The sequence below is a fragment of the Rhinolophus sinicus genome, chromosome 2, assembly GCF_057876585.1.
Source record: "Rhinolophus sinicus isolate RSI-liver-muscle chromosome 2, RSI-T2T, whole genome shotgun sequence".
Classification (NCBI taxonomy): domain Eukaryota; kingdom Metazoa; phylum Chordata; class Mammalia; order Chiroptera; family Rhinolophidae; genus Rhinolophus; species Rhinolophus sinicus.
In genome coordinates this window covers 73,584,990-73,611,290 of record NC_142502.1, presented here as the reverse complement: position 1 = coordinate 73,611,290, position 26,301 = coordinate 73,584,990, and the positions used below count along the sequence as shown (strand labels likewise).

General features: G+C 37.4%; 1 protein-coding gene across 2 annotated transcripts in view; it reads left to right on the top strand.

Annotated features, from left to right (window-relative positions):
- Positions 1-26,301, top strand: part of KCNQ5 (potassium voltage-gated channel subfamily Q member 5) — a 532,270-nt gene that overhangs the window by 435,090 nt on the left and 70,879 nt on the right. For both annotated transcript variants that reach the window (XM_019749337.3, XM_019749338.3), the window contains exons 4-7: positions 271-446; positions 720-845; positions 13,621-13,731; positions 19,990-20,085. In XM_019749337.3, coding sequence (XP_019604896.3) covers positions 271-446; positions 720-845; positions 13,621-13,731; positions 19,990-20,085 — 509 coding nt within the window. The remainder of the gene's footprint in view (positions 1-270; positions 447-719; positions 846-13,620; positions 13,732-19,989; positions 20,086-26,301) is intronic.

Sequence of the window (26,301 nt, the reverse complement as noted above, 5' to 3'; positions counted from 1 at the left end):
TGGAGGTCAAATAGTAAGCAGTTCGGAATTGCATGGGTAACACATAGAATGGTCATGAGACCAGAACTAAGGTAATAATAGTAGGTACTGTTCTCTGTCTTCTCACTGTTCAGTCATCACACAGTCCAAGTAACACTACACCGGGCGGGGGTTCAAGATCTGGTTCTTTGTTCCTCAAGTAGGTCCAAGTAAACTTTTCTGAAATATTGTTTTGAGGAATAAAAATGCCTCGTCATGCTACTTATGACTATTTCAACCTGTTTCTTTCAGATACCATTGTTCTTATCGCTTCAATAGCAGTTGTTTCTGCAAAAACTCAGGGTAATATTTTTGCCACGTCCGCACTCAGAAGTCTCCGTTTCCTACAGATCCTCCGAATGGTGCGCATGGACCGAAGGGGAGGCACTTGGAAATTGCTAGGTTCAGTGGTTTATGCTCACAGCAAGGTAAGATTTGCTTTCTGAATTACAGAATAAGATTTTTGAAACTTTTTCATTGGTTGCTGTAATAATTGATAAACCTATCACAGACAAACTTAGGCATTTTAGAAACTGGTGAAAGCAATTTTGGGACACAGTATGTTTAACGGATTATTTAAAAAGTCATGAATATCCAGGAAGTAGTCGAACAAATGGAAGCATGAATGGGATTTTTTGGGGTTTTTTTGTTTTTCAAAGATGTTTCACCCTCTAAAAATCGTTCATTCCTTTTTTATCTAGGAATTAATCACAGCTTGGTACATAGGATTTTTGGTTCTTATTTTTTCATCTTTCCTCGTCTATCTGGTGGAGAAGGATGCCAACAAAGAGTTTTCTACATATGCAGATGCTCTGTGGTGGGGCACAGTAAGTATAAAAATCTTTTTTTACTTATTGGATGTTGTGAATTTTTTTCCTTTGAATACAGTGTAATGATTCCTGTGGTCTCAGTAAACACATTAACTCCTAAACGGAGTTATGTGAAAATATACAGCACTTAAAATTGTCCAGAGTTTCCCCATCTCTTTGGTTCAACAAAGTTAAGTTTTATTATGTATAAGTCATTAGTAGTAATCCTTGAGTACTAGATTGTTGCCAAAATAAAAATATATAATTTTTTAACTGTGGTTAAAATGTTGATAGGCTTGTTTGTTTGATTTAGCTTTGTGGAACACATTTAAACTACGGTGTTGCCATTCATCAAAAAGTTTATCTGATGTTAAAAAAAAAAAAAAAAAGTAATGGTAGCTGAATGAAAGTTGGAAGAGTAAAATTATGGCACAAAAAGTGAAAAAGAAATGACTGGTAACCATCTGTGAAATCAGAGATTATAGATGACACCTCATTTCAACAATTTCCACTCAAAGACCTAACCTTCTTTATATTTTCACTTAAGGATAGTTTTCCAGACAAAGTAATCACGACTCTCATATATAGAAAGAAAATAAACACATGCTAAAGATTTTATTTCACTCATTTTTTTGTTGTTATTTACAACAAAAGTATTAATGAGGGAACCAGTAAGATGTTACAAGCATTCAAAGGACTATCCAAAGAGCAGAAACATATAAAGATCAGAAATATTGAATGAATGTGCAAATACAGGCAAAAGTGGCTTCTTCCACAGTGTGAGAGGGAAGTTAATTGCCACCATTAGAAATTCTGCCACCACTAGACAGAATTTATTTACATGTCTATAGACAAGAATTATTTTGCATTGCTACTTGTGGTCTACAACTTACAGAGTTGTAAAATAACTCAAGGGCCATGAAGGATGCAGAGCCGCACAAGGTCAGAATTCAGTAACCTGGACGTGGGTACTCTAAACAACATAGTTTTTTCCATGGAAGCAAAAATGTCCCTACATTGTAAACGATTTAAAAAACAGTTATTAAAACATGTGCCCAATAAGAATGTCACAGCATAAAGAAGTGCTTTATGCAATGCGTACACTGTATTTGTTTTTATTTTATTCTTTAAGACATTCCAAAAAGGTATTATGTGAAAATATACAACAATTTATAATTGTTTAAAGAGTTTCCCCATCTCTTTGATCCAGCAAAGTTCCCTCATAAAACATCAGTAATATTTCTTGAGTGCTCGATTGTTGCCAAAATACAAATATATCATTTTCTTAAACTGTAATTAAAACATTGATAAGTTGTTTGTTTGTTTTAACTTTGTAGAGTATAGGTAAGTTACCAGTTGTTGCACTGTTCCATTATTCATCAAAACCTCATCAGCAGGAACTAGAACTCTTGTCAAGGTCACAGGAAATTTTTCAGGACTGTATTGAACAGAACTTGATATATTTGTTGGTTGTATAGCAGCAATAAAATGAGTAAGAATCAGAAATGTACACCTGAAGATTAAGATTTTTTTCTTAAATTGTCAGAGTATGTGACACTGATAACAAGGCATTCTGTTCGTTTCATAATTTGGTTTCCAACTCCCCTTCCCTCATTTCAGTTATTTCCATGTCTCCACCATGCCCACTAGCAAAAATGGACATTTTGAAAGAATGAAAGTGGAAAACCCAAAAAAGGGCAGTCATCTGGCATTCTTAAAGTACTTTTTATTTGTTGAGAGTTAATGAAAATCTATGACTCATGGTGGGATAAACTGTTTAAACTGAGAAAACAGGAGGCTTTTCTAGCCAGTGAAAGAAAGACAATTTATTATCCCAGCCTTCAAAGCACAATTTGAATTTAAGTTTAGTTTTTGCTTCTCTTTGATTATTCTAACTATTAAACTACTGAGACACTCAGGAATCTCTTTGATTATTCTAACTATTTAACTACTGAGACACTCAGGAACACCTCTTCCCATTGAGATGCAGTTGTTGATGAGTTTAGCCAAGCAGCTCTTTATCCTTTCCATTCGTCTTCCTTTTCTCCTTATTACTAATAAGAATTGCTGTGTGAGAAACTCCTAATATACCTCTCCGTTAGTCACCAGCTGGTTTCTTTTGCCAGAATAACTCAAATAGAAGGTTTTTAAAAGTGATATCTGTAACTTTCAGGGGAGAAACAACATATTTTCATTGATTTCCATTTCAGTAGTGCTTATTTTGACTGAAGTTGAACCTGTACTTAACATGTTCCTTGAATGGGCTAATTATGTCTTTTTTTTTTTTTTTTTTTTTTTTTTTAAGAAAAAAAATCTGATCTTGAATATGAGAGTAAAAATCTTCTAAGCCATTTAAGTTTCTAGGGATAAAAAAGGTCTTGTTGATCCACAGTGGGTTTGTTGATATTAACTGACACCTGAATGAAATTTTCCAAAGCCTACAAAGACACAAAAATCAAACAGAGGGCTTATTATTTCTATTCATTATAAGAAGAACATATACCAAGTCTCTAGTGTGAAATAAAATAAAGTTAGAATACTATACCTTTTATTAGGTATTAATGAAAACCTTAAGGAACATATGGTTGGATACTTTCTTTTCTAGTTAAAGTTGTCCAAGTTGCATATAACAGACACTTGCTTACTATGGAAGTATCCAGAATAAATAGGGAAATAAAAGCATCCTGAATTGAGTATTTCTAAGTGCTAAGCTTTGGTGAAAAAAAGGAAATTTCCTTTATTAAAAAAGCCCAAAGTATCAACATTAAGTGTCAAAATGCAATTTGTCATCCAGGAATACAGTATCCCAGTGAATTCTAAATTATTAACTAATGAACTCCCTCCATTAAGATGCTGAGGGCTATTTCCAGGATGAACTTTTGGAGGAATACAGTGGTGTGATCAGCATTGCTCAAAGCCAATAACAATTCAAAGAACTTTGGTCTCTAAAAACAATTCCATACTAGTGAATAATAGTACCTAGCTCATTGAGTCAGTGGGATAGGGATTTAAAGGGCCTGGTACGAAAACCATAGCCAGTGCCCAATCAAAGATGGTGGCTACTCTTGGTGTAGACATTGCTGTTGTGGATGGTAGATAGAAATTTTTTTAGTTAGTTAGTTAGTTTCAGATGTACAGAGCAATGTAATAGTTAGACATTTACATCCTTCACAAAGTGATAACCCCTCCCAATCTACTACCCCTCTGACATCATGTATAGCTGTTGCAATACCATTGACTATATTCTCTATGCTGTACTTTACATCCCATGATATTTAATTCTAGTTGACATTCAATACTATTCTACTTCAGCCTCAGGTGTATAGTGCCGTGGTCAGGGATCCACACAATCTATGAAGTGATCCCCCTGAAAAGTCCAGTGCCCATCTGGCACCCTACATAATCTTTATAATAATATTATTGATTATATTCCCCATACTGTATTTCATATCCCCATGACTATATTGTGAGTACTAATTGGTGCTTTCTAATTTCTTCGCCTTCTTCCCCATCTCTATCCCCCTCCCATCTAGTAACCATCAGTTCTTTTCTCTGTATCTCTGAGTCTATTTCTGTTTTGTTTGCTCATTTATTTTGTTCTTTAGATTCCACACATAAGTGAGATCATAAGGTATTTGTCTTTCTCAGTGTGATTTATTTCACTTAGCATAATATTCTCTAGGTCCATCCCTATTGTTGCAAATGGTAAGATTTCGTTCTTCTTTATGACTGAGAAATACTCCATTGTATAAATGGAGGTACAATGTGGTACATTGTATAAATGTACCACAGTTTCTTTATCCAATCGTCTGTCAATGGGCATTTCAGTTATTTCCATGTCTCGGTTATTATGAATAGCACTGCAATAAACATAGGGGTGCATCTATTTTTTCAAATTAGTGTTTTGGATTTCTTTGGATAGATAACCAGCAGTGGAATTACTGGGTCATAAGGTAGTTCCATTTTCAATTTTTTAAGGAACCTCCATACTGTTTTCATAGTGGCTTCACCAATCTGCAATTCCATCAACAGTGCATAAGGGTTCCCTTTTCTCCACTTCCTCACCAGCACTTGTTTGTTGATTTTATTAATGATAGCCACTCTGACTGGGGTGAGGTGATATCTCATTGTGGTTTTTATTTGCATTTCTCTAATGATTAGTGATGTTGAGTATTTTTTCATATGTCTGTTGGCCATCTGTATGTCCTCTTTAGAGAAATTTCTCTTCATGTCCTCTGCGTATTTTTTAATTGGGTTGTTTGTTTTTTTGGTGTTGAGTTGTATGAGTTTTTTATAAATTTTGGGTATTAACCTCTTATCACATGTATCATTGGCAAATATCTTCTCCCATTCAGTAGGATGTCTTTTTGTTTTATTGATGGTTTCCTTTGCTGTGAAAAAACTTTTTAGTTTGATATAGTCCCACATGTTTATTTTTCCTTTTGCTTCCCTTGCCCAAGAGGATATATCAGTAAAAATGTTATAAAGGGTAATGCCTGCAAATTTACTTCCTATATTTTCTTCTAGTTTTATGGTTTCAGGTGTTACATTTAAGTCTTTAATCCATATTGAATTTATTCTTGCATATGGCGTAAGAAGGTGCTCTGGTTTCATTTTTTTTTTTTTTTTTTTTTTTTTGGCATGTCTCTGTCCAGTTTTCCCAGCACCATTTATTGGATAAACTGTCTTTACCCCAGTGTAAATTCTTGTTGGAAATATCTTTATAACAAAAGGAATACAAATAGCTGTATGCTTCATTGCAAACCCACAGCTTAGCTACAGAAAGGACTTGGGAACTAGGGTTTCCAATGTAAAGATGTTCTAGGTTCTGAAGTGGTGACAAAAGAGGAATTGGTGACAAAGGAAATGGAGGAGGGCCGAGGGGAGGTAACTCACTAGAAGCTACTGGAAAAAGAGGATCTTCTGATTGTTGGGTGGAGTTCCATTTAATGTTATTTCCTGTTATTATTTTCCTCATTTTTAGTTGCTTTAGGTTTATTCTGAAATAAATTTTTAACAAGTTTTTCTGGAGTTATTTTTATTATCTTATTTCCTGTTATTATTTTCTTTCTCCTTTTGATTTGCTTTAGATTTGTTCTGAAATAACTTAAGATCAGGTTTTCCTGAAGTAATTTTTTTCTGGTAATGACCTGGTAAAGGCCTTCATATGATGAAGGTAGCGTTATGGGTTTTTTAAACATGCATACAGCAGCAGAGTATAACTCTACTCTTAAGTAAGCATCTGAATACAACCTCCACCTAAGACCATGTGCTTGAAATGATGACTTCAGGCGTGTAGAAGAATTCGCCATCAGCCAGAGGTAGTCCTGGAATTCATACTGAAAATCTTACAATCTTTCTCAAAGCAAACAATGTAGAAGGCTCTGTGTATCATGCAGTGCACTGCGCATTCAACAGGTCACACAGCACAAACATATGCCATGAGTTTCATCCCACTGCAAAATCTAAGAATAAGAAATGGTGTAAATTTTTGGAATGAACAAAAATACCGTTGTCCTTGATAATACCAGCTATAATTCCAAGAATCAACTCTCCTTACACTGGGTTCACCAAGACAAAAATGTTACCTGCAGCCTCTTACAAGCTGTTGTTTTCTGATTCAGTGCTGGTACATTAAATACAAGTTAACAAGTGTTTCTTGCTACCAAAGCATTGCCTGATGGTATCAAAGCTTTACTTGGCCATGAAATGATCAATACACCAGTTCCTAACTCTTCACGGACACTAACTACCAAGCATATCCTGAGACACAACCCCAACCGCTATCCACCAAAACACCCTAGCTGTTACGAGCATCTGCAAGTCCCATGCCTACCTTAGTGGCATGCATTCATGAAGGACGTTGGTCATAAGCCTCTTTGGGGAAGTCTGTCCTAAGAAGTCAGTTCCTTTTATAATGTCATCTCACACATGGCTCTGCACACTTTTACTCGGTATTATTCCATAAGCATTGAGCACACACTGTGTGGAAGATAACAGAATTATAGTCAGGAGACCTGGGTTCCAGCCCTATCATTATGATTTAATGGGGATGTAATATTAAGCAATCATTTAACATCTCTGTAAAATGGTAATAACAATATTATCCAAACACAAAGTCGCTGTGTGTATTAAATCAGATTAGGACACATAGACGTGCTTTATCCAGCACTAGACAAATGTTAGTTGCTACTATCATTACATATCTGACCACAAGCCTGGAAGAACAATGTAGGATGCTAATGCCCTGAGCTACCTGCCACAGCAGAACCCAAATTATACGATGCCACCACCACAGGAGTTTCTGATGTCTAAAGACTGAAACCTTTCTGATCTACTCATCCAAGGTGACCAAATTTCAAAATTAACTGTACAGGTTCTATAACTACCCACTACCTGAAACCAAGTGCTCAGGAAGTGGCAAGGAGAGAAGAGAAGGGAGAGGAAGACATGAGAGGAGAACAGGGAGAGGGAGAAGAGAGCAGATTTTTGACAAAGTGCCAATGTGAATCATCCTCCTTAAAGGACCCCCTGATGGGGAAATTATACTGTACTGTGGAAATCTCCAAATAGTACATAAACTTGTTCCACGAATTCATTAGCTGTAAGCTAGTATTCGTAATTGAATTCCCAAAATCAAACCAATAAATATTTTGTTGATTTTTTGCTAGAAGGAAAGAGGAAGGATTTATATCTCCTGGTCTGGAATTAATTCTGCTATTTAAAAATAATAATAATAATAATAATAATAATAATAACTGTAACCTAACTGATGCCTAAGTTATAATCTGACCACAGCCTCTACCATCCCATAAAAAATAAAACCAGAATCTGCATTCAGTTTGCAGTACTCTTTCTGAAGCAGAATTCTTGGTGGCTGAACACACTAAGGTGCCTCCGGTGCACCTCAGACTTTGTTACTACAAATACCTACACCTCTGTGCCAATATTTGCAACCCACAGATGTTCAGAAAATATATTTTCTCACCTTCATGACTGCAGTTGAGCAGATGGAATATGGGGGCAAACGTTTATTTGAGCTGTTCCCACCTGCCAAGTCACCTCTAAGTAAATGATCCCGCTGGAGGCAGCACCAGGCTACTGGGTTTTCTGAGGCTGATGGAGGCGGAGCGACAGACGGCAGCGGGCCCCTCGCTCTCAGGGCCTGGTCTGTCTGTCGGGCTACAGCCCGTGATGCATCTGCCGGCTTCCACGCAGGTCATAAGTGTGGGTGATAAATGGCATCCTCTCACTTAATGAGAGTATTGCTCTGCGTGAAAACTGCACTGAAAGAGATGCTAGAAATGTGTTATATTTATCTTTTAATTTTTAAAAGCAAGTGCAAAGTTTCATCACCTTTCCAATGACAACATAAACACCGTAGTCAAACATCAATGCATAGTGTATATAAAGCTATACCTCTGTGACAATTTGGACTTTATTCCTCTCATCTCCCCTTGCCTGGAACAATGCTGTGATTCATCTGGAATTTGTTTAGAGTGTAAGTGTTGTGTCTTTATCTGGTTTATTAAGATATATTATCCTGTGTGCTATTGGCTAGTGAATTTATTATAATTCCCACAAGAAACTTGTGCCAAATAAATTGCTGGGAAATAAAAAAAGAAGTCAATGAGTAGGAAACAATAATAAATAAACAAGGGCATAAATAAATACATAAATAAATGTTTAAAATTTAATCTATCCAGCATATGTTAACTAGCATATCTCTTATAAGCTCTGGAAAAAGGTCAGAAATGGAATTATGCCCAGTATAGTCAATTTCCTCCAGGCGTGATTTCCTCCAATGCCCTGAAGGTCACATATGCCACTGCTTAAGGTTCCCTGAAAAAGCTGCTGTTCCAGGAGCTCCCTGAAGAGCTGGTGTGTCTTTGGGGTCCTGCGTGAGCATACATTTCTCTAACTTTAGATCCAAAAGAAACTAATCATTACTGAGTTCAGCCATGGAAAGATTCACGAGATTTCTAGAAGCCCAAAATGGGTTTATTGTTTAGCACAAGTGGGGGAGAAGCGGCACCAAGAGGGCTTCTGCTACTCAGTTCGTGCACAAAGGGCCTGCTGATAACCATTAGCAGAGCCTTCCAGGTGCCAGGAAAAGCAAAGAAACATTATGTGGTTGTACTGTTCCAAGGAGACACACTGGTACTTCCAGGACAGCTTGCCCTAAAAGTCCAGAAAAATCAATGACCATCTATGCAAGCCTCATCTAAGGATGGATTTATCAAATGCAGCCAGTCATTGCCTTAGAGAATTGACAGCTAGCTCAAGCCAGTGTGAATTCATCGAGAAGGCTCACATCTTTTTATTGTGTTTATCTTAGAAATGCCAAAATATCATCTCTGCTGCTACCTCTCTTTCACCTCAGGAAGCCTAGTGGTCCCCTATCAGCCACAAAAAGTGAAATGACGCACCCAGGAAACCCCCCCACCAAACCCCTCCCTGATGTGGAGAGAGACGAAACTGCCCCCATGTTGCCAGATCCTTCCCAAACTTAGCCTGGCAATAGAAGACCCCCATGCTTTCAACCAAGTAACACCTTGAGAAACTTTGACTTTGAAATCAGAGTGGAGGAAGTTGCTGCACCCCGTGGAGCTGCTGGTCATTTCAGTCCCCTGCACGTGGTAAGAAGCGACCATCCAGAAGCCTGAACCAGAGTACGGAGGAGGTGGGCAGAGTCTTTGCTGCCCCCAGAGAGCCTCCAGGGTGCTGCTCTCAGAGTTCACAATACTCTCTTCTCTCCCACAAACCCCTGTAAGAGAAAGGGCAACCCTCGGAATGAGAGAGAACAGGTATTCTCAGAATAAAACACTGAGTACGTTGTCACTTGGCTGCATCTTATCATTCGGAATTAGAGGCAGTAGTTTAAAACCCACTCTCTGAGCACCGGTCCAAGGAGAATAACTCAAGTGTATTATTAGAATATAAAGCAAACTGTGAAATGTAACATTATTGCTGTGACCAAACCATGAAATTTCTCCTTCAGGTTTTTATTATTATTAATAAACTGCCGTAAAAGGATTAAGCAATTTTGCAGGAAAATTATAGTACATTATAATCGTTTCCACATATTTAAGATTAGGAACCAGTAATAAAATTGAGCCAGAAGATTTTTGCTGCAATTCTAAGGAATTCCTTTGAGAACACCCTACTGATATTGCCAGTGGCATTTGATTAATTTGGTGACTAGGTTCTATTACAAAGTCCCTCTCTCCAAACTTGAATGAGCTTCCTCTGCACAGTAGGCCCCTTGTTGACTTGTATTTGACACCCTCACACACCCTCAGAGCCCCACAAAACCTTTCACTCCCCACAGAAGATCCTGCCCTCTCTTTCACTGGAATGGAAGGGAACGGACTCAGCATTCCCAGCCCTGCCCTCCATTCACACTGTGTCCACATCTTCCCCCCGCAGTGGAAGAGGTGTCCTTTCACACTGCCAAGGCTAACCCCTTCAACTGTACCCTTGATCCTGTTTCCTCTGCCTCCTCGGGTACCTTAACCCATCGTAAAACCACCACCCCTTCCTTTTCCATTTCATCCTCTCTGGACACATGCACAAATACATCCTAGAAAGCCTCCCCTCATGTCAGAGATTTCAGGGAGCTCCTGCCCTATGTCTCTCATTCCATTTGTCACCAATAATATTGAAAGGATACTTGATTGATTTACTAAATATTTCATTGAGTTCCTTCTACTTCGTGGCAAGCATTATGCTAGAAATTAAGGAGAAAACAGAATGAAGACATGGTTCCTCCTTCTCATAAAGGACATAAGGACCCGTCCACCAAAGAAAAATACAGCATACTACTAATGACAGGTGACATTAAGAAACAAGGATCTGAAATAGAGATGACCAGAGGTGCTGTTGTAGACCAAGTGGGTAGGGAAGGCCTCTCTGACAGCAGGATATTTGGGGGAAAGACCAGAAGGATGAGAAGGAGCCCAGGGAAGAGTAAGGAGAAGAGCAATTCTGGCTGAGGGAACAGGATGTGCAGAGGCCCTGAGGCAGAAATAATCTGGCTTTTTTGAGGAGCTGAAAGGACACTGTGTTTAAAATGCAGTGAGCGAGGGTGAAGTCAGAATGATCTTGAGGAGACAGGCGGAGACCGGATCATGTAGGCCATAGTTAGGAGCTTAGAAATGATTCTGAATTCAAAGAGGAGCCATTGAAGTTATTGTTACAGGGCAATAAGAAAATGATGCCCCTTGCAAATGTGTGGAGAAGAAACTGGAGGGAGGCAAGAGCAATTAAGAGACTGCTGCAGTGGCCTGGTCTACCATGGTCCCTGAATGTGAGATAGAGTGAAGGGGAGGAATTTGCAATATCTTTGGGAGATAAAATGAATGGGACTTGCCGAGATTCAATGAGGGGAGTGAGGGAACAGAGCCATTAAGATGACTCTGAGCCTTCTGACACGAGCAGCTGGCTAAATGGCGGAGCTCTGGATTCAGGTGGGAGGGGATACATTTGAGGGAGTAACAGGTTAGGGAGAAACAAGAGTTCTATTTTAAACATGTTAAGTTTAAACATGTGCAACATCCAAATAGAAATATCAACCACAGGAAATGTATTGGCTCTGTGCGATGCCAGAGGGATAGTGGATGGGGGCAGGGGGGTTCACACAGTGTGAGGGATATAAATGATAAACGTCTAAGTTTTGCTTTGTCTTGTGCACCTGAAACTAATAAAATTTAAAAAAGAAAGAAAGAAAGAAAGAAAGAAATATCAACCACATATTATGGATCTGGAGCTCAGAACAGTGGTCTAGCCTGGTAGTAAAATTTGGTGTGCTCAGCTTAAAAATGGTATTTAAATCCATGAGAACATTTAAGACCACCTGGGAAGAGAAAAAAATAGAGGAGCTAGAAGAGAAAGGAAAGTTTGAGGAAAATAGAATTTTTAAAAACAGAAAAAGACACCGAACCAAACCGTAGGAATCCAATACAGGTTGACTAGAGAAGGAGGGGCTACATAAGAGGAGCCACCAAAGATATAAAGGGAAACCCATGGAAGTGAGGAAAGAAGAGAGTCTAAGAAGGGGTGGTCAGCTGAGTGGAATGCTTCTGAAAGGTCTGGCTTCATGGAGTTTATCTCCCTCTATCATTTCTGCTTCTCAAAATGTTACCCGTCCTTCAAAGCCCAGATAAGATGGTATGACCAAAGCAACCAATTTCTTAGAAATCACCAGTGACCACCCATCTCCATATCCAATATATTTTCTCAGTCCTCATTCTTCTTGTTATCTATGAGCCTGTGACAGCAGGTATCACCTGGTCCTTTGTGAAACTCTCTTCTCCATTGAGTTTCTGTTTACGTAACCCATTCCTACTTCTCCTAATTTTTAAAAAATTTATTCTTTTCTGGCTTTCCTTTTTCTTCTATTCTTTAAATGTCTGTGTTTCCTGAGGTGTCTTTGGACCCCTTTGTGGAATGCTCTGCAATCTCATTTATTCCCAAAATGAGTGGGAATAAATAACCCTGGACCTGATTCCAAAACCCAAATCTCATGCCAAACCCAATCTCTCTCAAAGATTCAGCCTCTCAATCTCAGTTTCCTGCTCAACATTTCTAGATCAGAGTCAGACTGACATTCTGAAAACCCTTCTTTGCAAAACCAAACTTCATCTTTGCTCCAAAGCCTTCTCTTTCTCGTTATATTTTTGTTTATGGTGCGGCCATCTTCCGCTTGAAATTGTCAAGTCCTTGCTCCCAGATAACCAATAAATGTATTTCTACTGAACTTCCTAAACACGTCTCTTTATTCTCCACTACCACGTAGTACTGTTGCCACTGTTCCAATTCAATTGCCCCATCATTCTGCCGGATCACAGGCCCTGGAGAGGAGTTAGAACTCCTAAGTGGCTTGGGAAACCTCTGGAGCAGTTTGACCAGGGAAGAGACATGATCTAATTATCATTTTTCAAAGACACTCCCTGATCCAGCTTTAGCATATCTAGTTAACCTCCTCTTTCACTAATCCTCTTCAGACCCACCAGGCTGCAGCTCAAATGAACAACTTAGACTTTTTAGAACTTAGCCTATTTGTCCTCAGTGCTGTGTAGCTGGTCACCTGATCCCCCAGCCCACTCCAGATCACCCTCTGTCATCTCTGCCTCTCAAAATATTACTCCTCTTTCAAAGCCTTAGTATGATGACATCTCCCCAATAAAACCTCTTCAACCCCTCTAAGCCAGTAATAATCTGTTTTCTGAATTCCCCTGGCAGATTAATTGTGCATCCATCATAATACCTGTCTTGCTCTATTTTGTGTTTTAATGATTTGTGTGTGACATTTCTCCCCTCTTATGCCATAAATATCCTAGGACAAGAACTGTGTACCTCTAGTTTTTGTTCCACTACAAATCATAACACGTACCTTGCATGCACGAGAACTTCAGGAAGTGCCTGCCAAGATAATAAATGGACAGCCATAATTAACGTAAATAATTGCTTTGTGTACTGATCGAGTCCTAAATCCGTGGTGCTATCATTTCTGTATCACTGATGGTTATCCACTTACTTAAATAACCTTTCTTTGAATACACTTTAAAAAGATGGAAAATTGTGTTATAAGGGAGAAACAAGTATGTAGGTTATTCCCTATCTTAAACAAAGAGAAGTTCTGTTATGCGTCATGGAAAATTAAAGCACAGTAATAAAATGCGCCAACAAGTCTTGTGGAAGAATGATTTAGTGGAAACGTTGCTTTGCCTCCTGTTCATAGGTCCTAACATTCACGTACTTAAGCTGCACATTCTATTTATTTTGTTTTTAGATTACATTGACAACGATTGGCTATGGAGACAAAACTCCCCTAACTTGGCTGGGAAGATTGCTTTCTGCAGGCTTTGCGCTCCTCGGCATTTCTTTCTTTGCACTTCCTGCCGTGAGTATCTTTGCAAAAACAAAGCAGTTTAAATAAGATCTTAGAGGTTTATTAGTGTGAGTTTTCACAATTCATATGCCCGAGAACATATCTATATCATTTACAAACATAATTTTTCTGATATAATGTTGACTTTTCTACATATATCTATGTGGATAATTTATAAAATATACTCTTCCCTTGGAGATGCTAAACCTGAGAGTTTTATACCAGCTAGATCTTTATGACCAAATAGTAATTCAGATGGCATCACCTTTCAGGCAACATGCTACAAATACATTAGAATCTTTATAAAGACAATGATTTATTTTTAAACTGATCACTCCAATTTGGTTTATAATGTGTGCTACTGAAGAGATGGATGGGCACAAGTGGAGTATTTGCCTCTTCAGACCCATTTGAGTGAAAATCATATGACCTTAAAGAGTTTTCAGTGTGTCAGATGATTTATTCTTTGTGTCATCATCATTGATTTTTCATAATGAGCAGTTTCTGCATCTTATCAGAATGAAGAGCACATTTATCTTCTCCTAAGCTTCTGATTATTTTCTCTTTAATGGTTGAAGCTTGTCTTTCTGATCATTTTCTCCTCTTGTTTCTTTAAAGGAAATTGGTCAAAATATTACAAATTGCCTCAATCCACAAGCTCTCACTTTTGTTCAGGCCACCACTCGTGGGGGAACAGAGCCAACAAAAAAAGAGTTGTTTTTTTAAAAAACTTTTATTTATTTTAAGTGTGCTTTTGCAGGACCCATCAGCACAAAGTTAAGTAGTTGTTTCAATCTGGTTGTGGAGGGTACAGCTCACACTGGCCCATGCGGGGATCGAACTGGCAACCCTGGTGTTATAAGCATTGTGCTCTAACCAACTGACCTAACCGGCCGCCCCCAAAAAACTTTTTAAAGCAGTGGCAGCAGTCATGCTTAAGGAACAATAGCCCCAGTCTTGCTCTAGACATGAACTGACTCACCGCACAGTGTCTGCCAAGTAGAGACCCCCAGATCACCCCTCCAAGGGGAGTCAAGGCAGTGGGGATTTTCATACCACAGCCCTGAACTCGCGGGGCTCCTTCTGTGCCTATGAATGAGTGCAGAGGATGTGCTTATCCTTCCCATGGCCACTGCCCAACTCCAGATTGACCAGCTCGTTCTGTCCCAGACACTAGGTCACAGAGAAGAGACTGAAAACACCATGCAGAAGCATGAGCATTAGACCCCATTGTAAATTCTATTGTTGTAACAGACTATCTATATGACTAGTTTAGTTTCATAGGGCTGCTGTAACAAGTTATCACAGATTGGGTGGCTTAACCAACAGAAACGTATTGTCTCTGGAGGCTAGAAGTCCAAAATCAAAGAGCTGGCAGGGTCGGTTATTTATGAGGGCTATGCGAGAAGGATGTATTCCAGGCCTCTTTCCTTGGTTTGTAGGTGGTCTTCTTCCTGAGTCTTCACATCGTCTTCCCTCTGTACATGTCTGTGTCCAAATTTCCTCTTTTAAAGACACCAGCCATATTGATTTAGGGCCCATCCTAATGGCCTCATTATAACCTGATTACCTCTGTGAAAACCTTATCTCAAAAGAAGGTCCCTTCTAAGGGATTAGGGATTAGGACTCTCACATGTGAATTTTGGAGAGACACAATTCAGCCTATAACAATAACCTTGGGTACATTTCTCCATCAATATAGTGGAGGAAGAATTATTTTGCTGAGAGAAATTTTGTGAAGACCTACATGATAATGTAAGTCCAGTGCTTGTCATAAAAAAATAAAAAATAAAACACCTTTTTCTGTATGAACCTAAATATATGTGTTTTCTGTTGTAAAATGACAAAATCAAGGAGCGTCAAAAAAGCATCTCACATACTCAGTCAACTTATCTGTCAATGTCAATAATTTAAAACATAGCCGAGATTCAATCAATAATCAAATTCCCTATAGGAAAATAAATTTATAAATAATAAAATGCAGTCTTGGGCTTTTTTCCCAAAATAATGGCACAAGATACCTGCTGCTTTTGTGTTTATACAAATCCTAAGGCCACATACGTAACAATCTCCATGATCCAGTGACAAACTACAAACAGGGAAGTAGGCAATCTCTAGGCTGTTAAAATCGCAGTAGTATGTGTGCTGTCCTCGTAGGAGAGCCTCCTGAGACCTACACATAACCTTTTCTTAATTTAGAGAAAATTTTGATGAGCTTAGCTATCACAATTCTTTAGAGCTTAGTTTCACAATTCTTTAAATATTATAAACAACAAATATTGAGGTAGGCTGATAGAACAAACATGACAACAGGAAGAGATGGTGAAAGACTAACAAGGGAAGGAAAAGAAAATCTAAGAAGCAAGCTACAAAAAGTGTTCCAAATGAGTAAAGACCTAGGGCCAATTAGTGTTAGGGTCAACCCACGTCTGGGAGCTGGCTGCTTCCGGCACAAAGAAACACCTGGTCCCCATCAAGAAACTCTGGGCATCACAGGAAGGTTAACATGTGTCACTCTGTTAGGTTCAAAATCAGAGACTAAGTAATCATTCTTGGAAAATTTTCCCGATAAAGTGATTATAAATTTTTATATGTGCAATTAAATTAATACATGTTGGAAATCAAAAAAGTTGCTTTCACAGAACAGAACATTCCCTAACAATGCCAAGAAAAGTAAACTTTACCACGGGTCTTTTTACTGCAACCTCACATTAAATGCTGAGTTCTTGTATATTGAATGAAAGACTAAATAGTTCATATAGTCCTTAAAAAAATAAAATTTAAAAAAAAATATGTGGCTGGAAATGCCATTATGTCTTGTGCACGCACCAGCTGACATGTCTGATTGAAATTTAGGAGAGCACATTGGCATTTTGCCAAGAAAGTTAGACGTGGATTCTGGGCCACCCCTGTTTGAGGTTTCTCCCACCCAGGAAACCTGAGGACCAAGAAAGAGAAGCGCCTTTTCCCATCTTTCCCTCAAAGTAGAAGGATTCTCCTGTACATTGAAGAGTCATGCAGACCAACCACCCTTCCCAAGCTCCACTGCAGGGTTTCTTTCCCTGAGGCCCACTGCATGCTGAGCTTACAAACTTGCTGAGGCAGCTTCAGCTCCTGGCATTGGCCTGAGGGGCAGGCCCTTCTCTTTGGGATGCTTCCTTCCCTCCTGCTAGATGTTCCTGCTAAGAGTATCTTCCAGTTTGGTCTGTTTGCCATGTGTGGGGTACACATTAGGCTCATTTAATCTGGAAGATATCAGGGATAAATATTTTAAATGCTACCAAAGCATGTTTTCTTTCCATGTGGTGTTTATGTAGCACTTCTTGGCATAGTATTAAAACTTAAAACCTGAAAATGTAAGTCATATTACCTTAGAAAATGGATTAAAACAAAACTCAATTTCTAAGAATTTGTATCTATTGGTGTCAATATTTGAAGGGATGGCACACAAATAATATCTGTGTGTGTTATGTATATGTATATATACAAGTATATAAACATAATAGACTTTATTTTAATAAACTTCCATTTAGGTTCACCGAGCTGTGTGCTAAGAGAGGTGATAGAAAATTGGAATGGAGCCATAATGACATGATAAGCAGACCTGGCTTAATAACTGTTGTAATGTACAGTATGGTGCAAGAGATATGTAGCAAACATTTACCAGCAACTAATACATGTTTCTAAGCAATGCCAATGTGACTTTCAGCACATTGTGGTTTGTTTGGCAGATGCTAAGTTTATGCTACATAGGGTCTGTCTTCATTTTCCAAAAGGGGTTTAACTCTGAACCTCATATCCACATACTAAGTGCTCCAAAATGGTAGTTACTGCTGTTCATTCAATATCTACAAATCTGAATTGTGCTCCATCTGAGTGGATTATACATAATACATAGTATAATTATATGCTATACATTCCAATGTTTCATATTCTCTTACATGTTTATACTTTATGAAAAATGACATTAAAAAGAAAATAAATAAATTTTTCCTAAGTGATCTTAAATAGCAGGAAAAAATTAGGAGTTACAAATGCCTATAGTTGATCTGGATTTGGAAATGGAGGGCCATATTTATAACCTCCAAGTGGAGGGAAATGTTGTTTAAATCTGAAAACAAGATCATACAGTTCAGGTTTTTATAAAGTTTAGTTTGTGTACTCACAACCTGTATGAGAAAAAGATCTTAGCATGAGACAGTCACTGAAAAAGAGATGGAAAACAGAACCTATGACATAATTTCTAATTTTATGATGCAGTCATTTTTCCTAATTAGTAATCGAGTCAAACATTGCTCATTAATAGCAAATAGTATTATCATACAACTGTATTTTAAACATACAATAGTTCCCCCCCATTACCCGTGGTTTCACTTTCTGTGGTTTCAGTTACCCACAGTCAACCTTGATTAGTATTAAAATGGAAAAATCCAGAAATAAACAATTCATCAGTTTTCAGTTATATGCCATTCTGAGTATATAGCTGATGAAATCTCCCATCCTCGCGCTCAGTTCTGCCGGGACTTCCTCCAGAGCATCCACACTGCATACGCTACCCTCCCATTAGCCACTCAGTGGCCCTCTCCATATCAGCTGTTATCAGAGAGAGAGAGGAGGGAGAGAGAAAGAGAAAAAGAAAGACCACATTCACATAACATATTACACAATATTGTTGTAACTGTTTTATTTTATTGTTGTTGTGGTTCATCTCTTACTGTTCCTAATTTATAAATTAAACTTTATCAGTGGTATGTATGTATAGGGAAAAAATAGTACATTTGGGTTCAGTACTACCTGCGTTTTAGGTGTCCACTAAGGGTCTTGGAACATGTACCTGTGAATAAAGAGGGGACTACTGTAATCACATTACTTATTATCTGGTTACTGTCACAAATGGACTTAGAATTGTGGATTCTCAAGATAAGAGGAAGATTAAAGGTTATCTAGAACCCAAAAATATCTCAGCCAAGCAGTCATCCAGCTGAGCCTTAAAACCTCTAAAGATGAGAAACCCACCACCTCGCCAGGCAGCCTATACTATCTTTGAGCTACTTTAAAGATATAAAGAAAAGAAAATCAACCATTGCTTATCTGTGATGAATACTGACTTAGTACTTAGCCGACACCCCATCTCTCACCCAAGGGTTAGACTCCTTGAAGGTTAATAAAAAGCTAATAATTTATAGCTAGCAAGTACACTCCATAGACTTGAAAGGAGTAGAGCTCATGTCCCATGCCAATAAAGTAGACAGTTACAGACAAAGCCCAGAGATGGAATTTAACAAGCTCCAAAAGCCAGCCCAAGGCTGAGATCTTGATTCCACAATGTTAGACGAAAGCAAACTGAAAAGAGGGCAACATTTTAAAGGGCCGAAATTTTCGCAGATCAAGTTGATGTACAGAAGGAAGCAAACCAGCCAAAAAATTAACATAAACATAGGAGTGGCATATAATTTTACTAACCCTAAAATCTGAATAGGTGAGCCAACATCAAAAAGGTAAAGAATGCCAAAAGCGTGAGATTAAAACTCAGAGAAATAGGAATGTACTTTGCACTAACCATGTTCTTATCTTCATTAAACAAAACAGGCAAAATGGGAAACCTTCTGTGTCTTCAAAACTGAGTGTTTGTCTTATCTGGATAACACTCCTCTCCCTACTCCCTTTCACTTTACTTTGGTAGATATAGAATTATAACATCATGAGGATTCAATTCGGACAGATTTTAAACACTCTCTCCCACCATTTCATAAATGGAAAACATAAAGTTCAGTAATTTCATCAAAGTGCTAGAAAAACTCCCATGTCCACAGCAGTGAGACTTTAACTGTCCTAATTTTAAAATCTACCTCTGTCCAAAACCAGAATTCATGTCCTCCATGTTCCATCACTGGATAGTGCCACTTACTCTAATTTAGATATAAAGAAATGTTACAGAGAAGGTCACACAAAAAATATTTTTAATGGTGATTTTTATTTGTAATTATCGTGTCTCTACTATACCACAAGACACGATAAATGGCAATGCCTGGTTGATTTACTAAAGAACAGAAGTTGTTATATTTCTTGGCAGTCTTGCCCAAAAACTTGCCATTAGCCATGGTATTATACTAGAGGTAAATAGTGTTTGTTTTAATTAGTATGTTTACGGACAGGTTGCATACTGTTTGTATTTTCACAGACTCATTTTAGAGGGTTACTTTTTAATATTAGTAGTATTTAACAGTGCTTTTAAAAAGATTTAAGTACTATTTATGTATTTTCTTCCAGGGCATTCTTGGCTCAGGTTTTGCATTAAAAGTACAAGAACAGCACCGCCAGAAACACTTTGAGAAAAGAAGGAACCCAGCTGCCAACCTCATTCAGGTAAATGTCAGGTAATAAGTAGATGGCAACATCTGTCCCCATTGCACTTGCTGGGTCTCATTGCTTAGTAGAGCTACTGTTCTGTTTTGTTTTTTAAAATAAAGCTGGAACTTAACATACAGTATTGTATTTGGGCAAAGGTTCCCTGCTCCCAAACAGAAAAATAATATATATTTTCAGTAAATAGTCAATGTGTTGTCAAGGTTAATTAGCCATGCCAGCAAGGCCATGAAGAGGTTAGCATCTGTGTTGCTCCTGGAATAACCTAGTATGTCTTATGAATAACTTGGTGAAACATAATTGATCATTAAGTGATGGAGCACAACATGACGTTGTTCCCTGCATTACAATTACCTTCTCCAGCTAGATGGATGCCACTGTTGTGAAGAACATATTTGTTTAGAATGTCAAGGTCAAGTACCTGTAGAATTACTTTTAATGCCATCTAGAGCATTAACTTGAAATGATTATCCTATTGTAAGAGCTGGTAAGATTATGGAATATATCAATGTTTGAGAATATCAAATCATAAGCATATTATTTGAAAGTTAACTCGTATACATTGTTAAACATTTCATTTTCTTGTCAATGGATCAGGATTTGCTTCAAACACTAAAAGGAATGCTTCTCCTTTTGCCATCCATATCTTTTGGGAGTAGCACCATCCTAGAAATGGGTTGTTTAAGAATCACAAAATATATTTTTCTATAGATCCATAAGGTAGAGTTGGTATTTAATTATGGAATCTAGTTACTTCCCTTCCTGCCAGTCAGTGAGAGATCCAGAACTCCTAACTGAAGGAGTTTGGGGTGATTTGACGTGCTAAGAGACTTGTCTTCATGTTGTAGTAACACAGCCCTACATTTCTTAGCCTTTTTCTGTGATATGAAGTACATCCAACAGAAACAGAGCAAGGGAGAGACGTGGGTGAGGGAGATTCAGTTACACTATGAAAGATATCTGTTTTGTATCTGATGGTTAAATGAGGATATTCATTTTTAAATCAACCTATTCTGCAACTACTGACAAGGAAATGGACTATTGGGCATGACTTTTAATGCAAACCACTGAGGGTCTCTATTTTTCAAATTTTCAGGTTTTAAAAGAGTATTAAAGATAAAGTAAGCTTTGTTTTCTTGAAAGAAGAGATCCCTAAGTAGTAGGAGTTTAAGATCTGAAACCAAATGATGATCGCCATGATGAAAAGAGGTGTCACACACTCTAGTATGCACACGAGATCCGCTGGTGCCCAAACTGTAGCCTTCCATCCTTTGGCACTTCCTAGCTAGTTATGAGGTGTTTCCATACTTCTAAAGAATTTTTCCCCTTACTATTTTTATCTGTTAATTATCCTTTATTTTTTATCTTTTAATTCTAGAACAATGTTTTCCAACCTGTGACTACAGAAGTTATTCCATGGGTTCCTTGCATCCATTCGGGCACCAAGCCCTGTCTACATATGGAACCTATGATATAGCTTACACATATCTAGGTTACTTTCTCTCAGGAGAATGGAGATACTATTGTCACAAATTAAGTTCACATTTATTTAAAACCCTTACTTATTAGCTTTTTATTGTATATTTTCTCAATCACCACCTACTCAAAATACAACCACTTCTGTGTACAGATCCTTAACACTTCTGGATATTAAAAGGGGACTCTAGATCAAAAACCATCTCAGAATATCAGCTGTTTTGTTAGAAAGGGAGCCTTTGTAGGAATTTCTTATGCATGAAACCCTTGTGATGATATAGAGCTATGCTGTGAACACAGTTGCCACTAGCTACATGTGACTGTTTAAATTTAGAAATTCAATTCTTCAATGGCACTAGCCACATTTCAAGTGTTCAGTAGCCATATGTGGCTATTAGCTGTCATATTGCACAAGACAGCTATAGAGAATAACAGAAGGGACTTTCCTTAGCTAACTTATCATTATCAACTAATAAATTGTGCAGAAGCAATTTCCAATTGAACTTGAAAATAGATTACTGCGCCTGCAGCAAATCACTGGACCAGAGACATTTATGTATCCACAGCCAAAGCAAGGCAAGGCCTTCCTCATCGGTAACCTCATTGGTAGACAAGAGGCTGACTGAACCATTTCGCCTGGAGAGCTAGAATTTTATTTTATTGAACTCGGTTATATAACATTGTGATCAATAATTGAACTTGTACAAACATAGCTAACAATGGAGTCAAATCATTAATTTTTCTTTTACTTAAAACTCTAGCTTCTGTGTTGTTTGAACAAAAAAAAGGAGTGTAAAATGAAAGGTTTGAAACATTCAAGAATACCTAATCGTCGTTTCAGTAATCAAGTAGAATCTACTAATTTGAAAAGCAATTGTTTCCCCCATCCAAGTGCAGTTTATTTATTAGACATAGAAATAATTATATATGTGTTAAGTATATTTATTGTTCTTCTTTGCTCTGACACTTAGCCAGAATTCAGGGCTTTAAGCCTTAATTTTATATTGCAGAAATTTATTTCTAAGGATGCACTAGGTTGAAAAGCTGACCTCCTTTGCTGATCCATTCATTTTCTTACCCAGTAAACCTGCCTTGGTTTGCTGAACACACAAAGTGTCAAGACCAAGAACAATCTCATGTGTTTTAAGCCAGAGCCACTATCTTTCTAAAAGGGCGCTGAAATACCCAAAAAGCTTTGTCATTTGGTTGATGAGACAACTAAATTAACCAGCATTTCAGGGTTTTAGGGAAAAGTTTAAAACCCCAGCAGATTGCAGCAAATTTAGCTACGTTAATATCTTTGCATTATTCATTTAAATTAACTTTTCATTTCAAGTGGAGCAGTCTGGGAAAAGAAAGCAGCTCTCACTAATGTTTTGAATACCTGCCCGAATGTCGCAACTTTTATTAATAATGCCTAAGACTTGTGAAGTGCTTTCTAGTTTGCAGAGTGTTTCTAATACATTATGTCACTTGATCCCCAGGATAAGCCTAGGAAGAGCTATGACTCAAATCCCTGGTGTCTGAATCTGAATCCATTACTCCTTTTAAGTAGCAGCAGTTGCATCCTCGTGTGTGTGTGTGTGTGTGTGTGTGTGTGTGTGTGTGTGTGTGTGTGTTCCCACATATAGGTATGTATATATACACATATAAAAACTGAAGCCTTGGGATTAGCATTTAAAGGTACTTCACAAGTTCCATGTTAGAGGATTAATTCTGGACAGATTGGATCAGTTCAGGGTGGAGCCAAGACGCTTTACTGGAAACAGAAACTAGGGAATTAAGTGAAAGTTTGTGAAATGAATGCTGACAGATGGGGTTATTTTTCTGAAAGGAAGAGATTAGAGGATGCTGCTATGGGGAAGCTAGCTGGCCCAAAGATAGATAGATAGATAGATAGATAGATAGATAGATAGATAGATAGATAGATAGATAGATAGAATAAATAGGAACTTTGGCTTTGACTAGTGAAATAACTGAGTTTTCACCCAGCTGCTTTAAAGTGAGGCCACCAATCAATATATTTAAAGCATTCATACAGAATTTATAAATCTTTTTTAGTGCTTCAGTCACAAATAAGAACAGATTTAAGGAAAAAAATTCTTAGATGTGAAAAATATGACAGCAGAAGAAAACAAAGGGGAGATAAAGTTGTGAAAATCTCCTAGAAAGTAGAATTAAAAACACAGAGATGGAAAATAAGACAAAAAAGATAGGAAAATTGGATAACCCTTCCAGGAGATCAAATATCCAACTAACAGGAGAATCTCAAAGAGTACAGAGAGACTAAAGGGAGGATTTTATGAAAACTGTATTACATTATTATTCTGTGGAACTGAGGGGCCACAGTAAGAGGGCCCAGCAAGTGCCCAGCCCTCTGCACAAAATACTTCACACTGAGGACATCACAGTGAGATATCAGTATACTTGCAAATAAATGGCATCCTAAATGCTTTCTGGGCAGGAAGTATCCAAAGGGTCAAGAATCAGGATTGCGTTGGATTTCTCATTAGTAACCCTAAAATTCTACCAGAGTGGAACAGTATGTTTTGAATTATGGAGAAAAAATAGTTCCCAACCTAAAATTCTACTCAGCTAAGCTATTCATTGAGTATGAGAGTAACATAAAGACATTTTTAGACATGGAAGATCTCAAAACTTCCTTTCCTTTTACTCTTAAGAACCTACTTGAGATATATATGTATGTATATATATACATATATACATGTGTATATACATATATGTATATATATACATATATACATGTATGTATATATATACATATATACATATATGTATATATATACACATATATGTGTATGTATATATATAATGTATCTCACATCTTTTTTTTCCATTCATCCACTGATGGACACTTAAGTTGTTTCCGTGTCTTGGCTATTGTAAATAATGCTGTAATAAACATGGGAGGGTCGCTATCTCTTTGAGATCCTATTTTCATTTTCCTTGGATATATTCTCAGAAAATGGGATGATGGGATTGCTGGATCATATGGTAGTTCTAATTTTAACTTTTTGAGGAACCTCCATACTGTTTTTCATACACACACACACACACACACACACACACACACACACGCACACACACAAAATGGTGTATTATTTAACCATGAGAAAGTAGGAAATCCTGCCATTTGCAACAACATGGATGGACCTTGAAGGCATTATGCTAAGTGAAATCGCCAGACACAGAAAGACAAATACTGCATGGTATCACTTATATGTAGAGTCTAATTTTTTTTTTTTTTTTTTTTTGTAAGTTAAACTCCTAGAAACTGAGAGTAAAAAGTGGTTGCCAGAGACTCGAGGGTAGGGCTACAAACTTTCAGCTATAAATAAGATGAATAAGGTCTTTGGATCTAATATAAAACACAGGGACTATAGTTGATAACAACACTGTATTATATAATTGAAATTTGCTCAGAATAGAACTTAAATATTCTCACACACAAGAAAAGATAAATATGTGAAATGATGGATATATTAATTACCTAGATGGGGGAAATGTATATATATATATATATATATATATATATATATATATATATATATATATATATATGTTCACCACTATGTACATTTCAAATATCTTACAATTTTGTAAGCCAATTATACCTCAATCAAGCTGACTTTAAAAAGAAAAATAAGAAGCTATTTGAATAGAATTATTCTTCCAAAACAAAGAGATAAACCAAGAAAGAGAGATGTGGCCATCCAGGAAACAAGAGATCCGACACAGGAAAGAGCAAAGGGAATTGCTAGGACGATAGGGAAGGGAAGTCCCAGGACAAAAGCTACAACAGGCCTGGAGAGCAGAGTGAGCATGCGGCTGGAGAGCTCCAGGAGAAAGATCCTCAAGGAAGTGCAGAATGCAACTGACAGATTTCATTTCATGATATATGTAAACTAGTGGAATTTTAGAGTTCTTTTGGAAAGTTCAGGAATATATTCATAATAAGTACATAAAGGCAAATTAAGAAATTAAAATGGGGCAATAATAACTCCAAGAAAAAACAAAAAATATGTATAGGAAAGAAAAGGTCATGTTACATCACATTGCTGACCTAGGAATAATAGTTAGAGGGTCGTAGTAAAGCAAACACTAAATAGTAACTGAACTAAAAATTGTTGGTAGAATGAGAGGAAGGGAGGAGAGTGTGTAAGTGGGATGTCACTATTTTTCATGGTAGGAAGTTAACTGATAGTGCCAAAAATTGAAAAATCAAGAAATATATGTATGAGGACAATCCTTAAAATCTAGGATTCTTAAAGATAGAAGGAGCATCTATGAGAATTGAAGGCAGTTGCCTCTAAGGAACAAAAATTAATGAGAAGCAAGGTGGGGAAAGGGATTACTGGTTTTCATCCTGAATCTTTTAATTATCTGACTGCTTAAATTCTGTACTCTGAAAATAATCAGTTCCATGTTAATTATATCTTTGTATGGTTCAGCTGAAATTAACATTTTCAGAAAGGGTCAAATGTGCCATAGCTATAATACTCCAGACAATGCAAACTAAATACTCCCCCAAAACTTAATTATACTGACATTGTAGTTATAGAACAAATTTTGATTTTGTTTAGCTGCCTAAAGGACCAGGGTCACCTGATAAATGGTAAATTCATGGTAAATAAATGGGAAATGGCTTTGATTCTGCTCCTTTGGCGTATATATATGCCATGTAAATTAAATCCCTCTGGAGCTTTTTTTTCTTTTTCT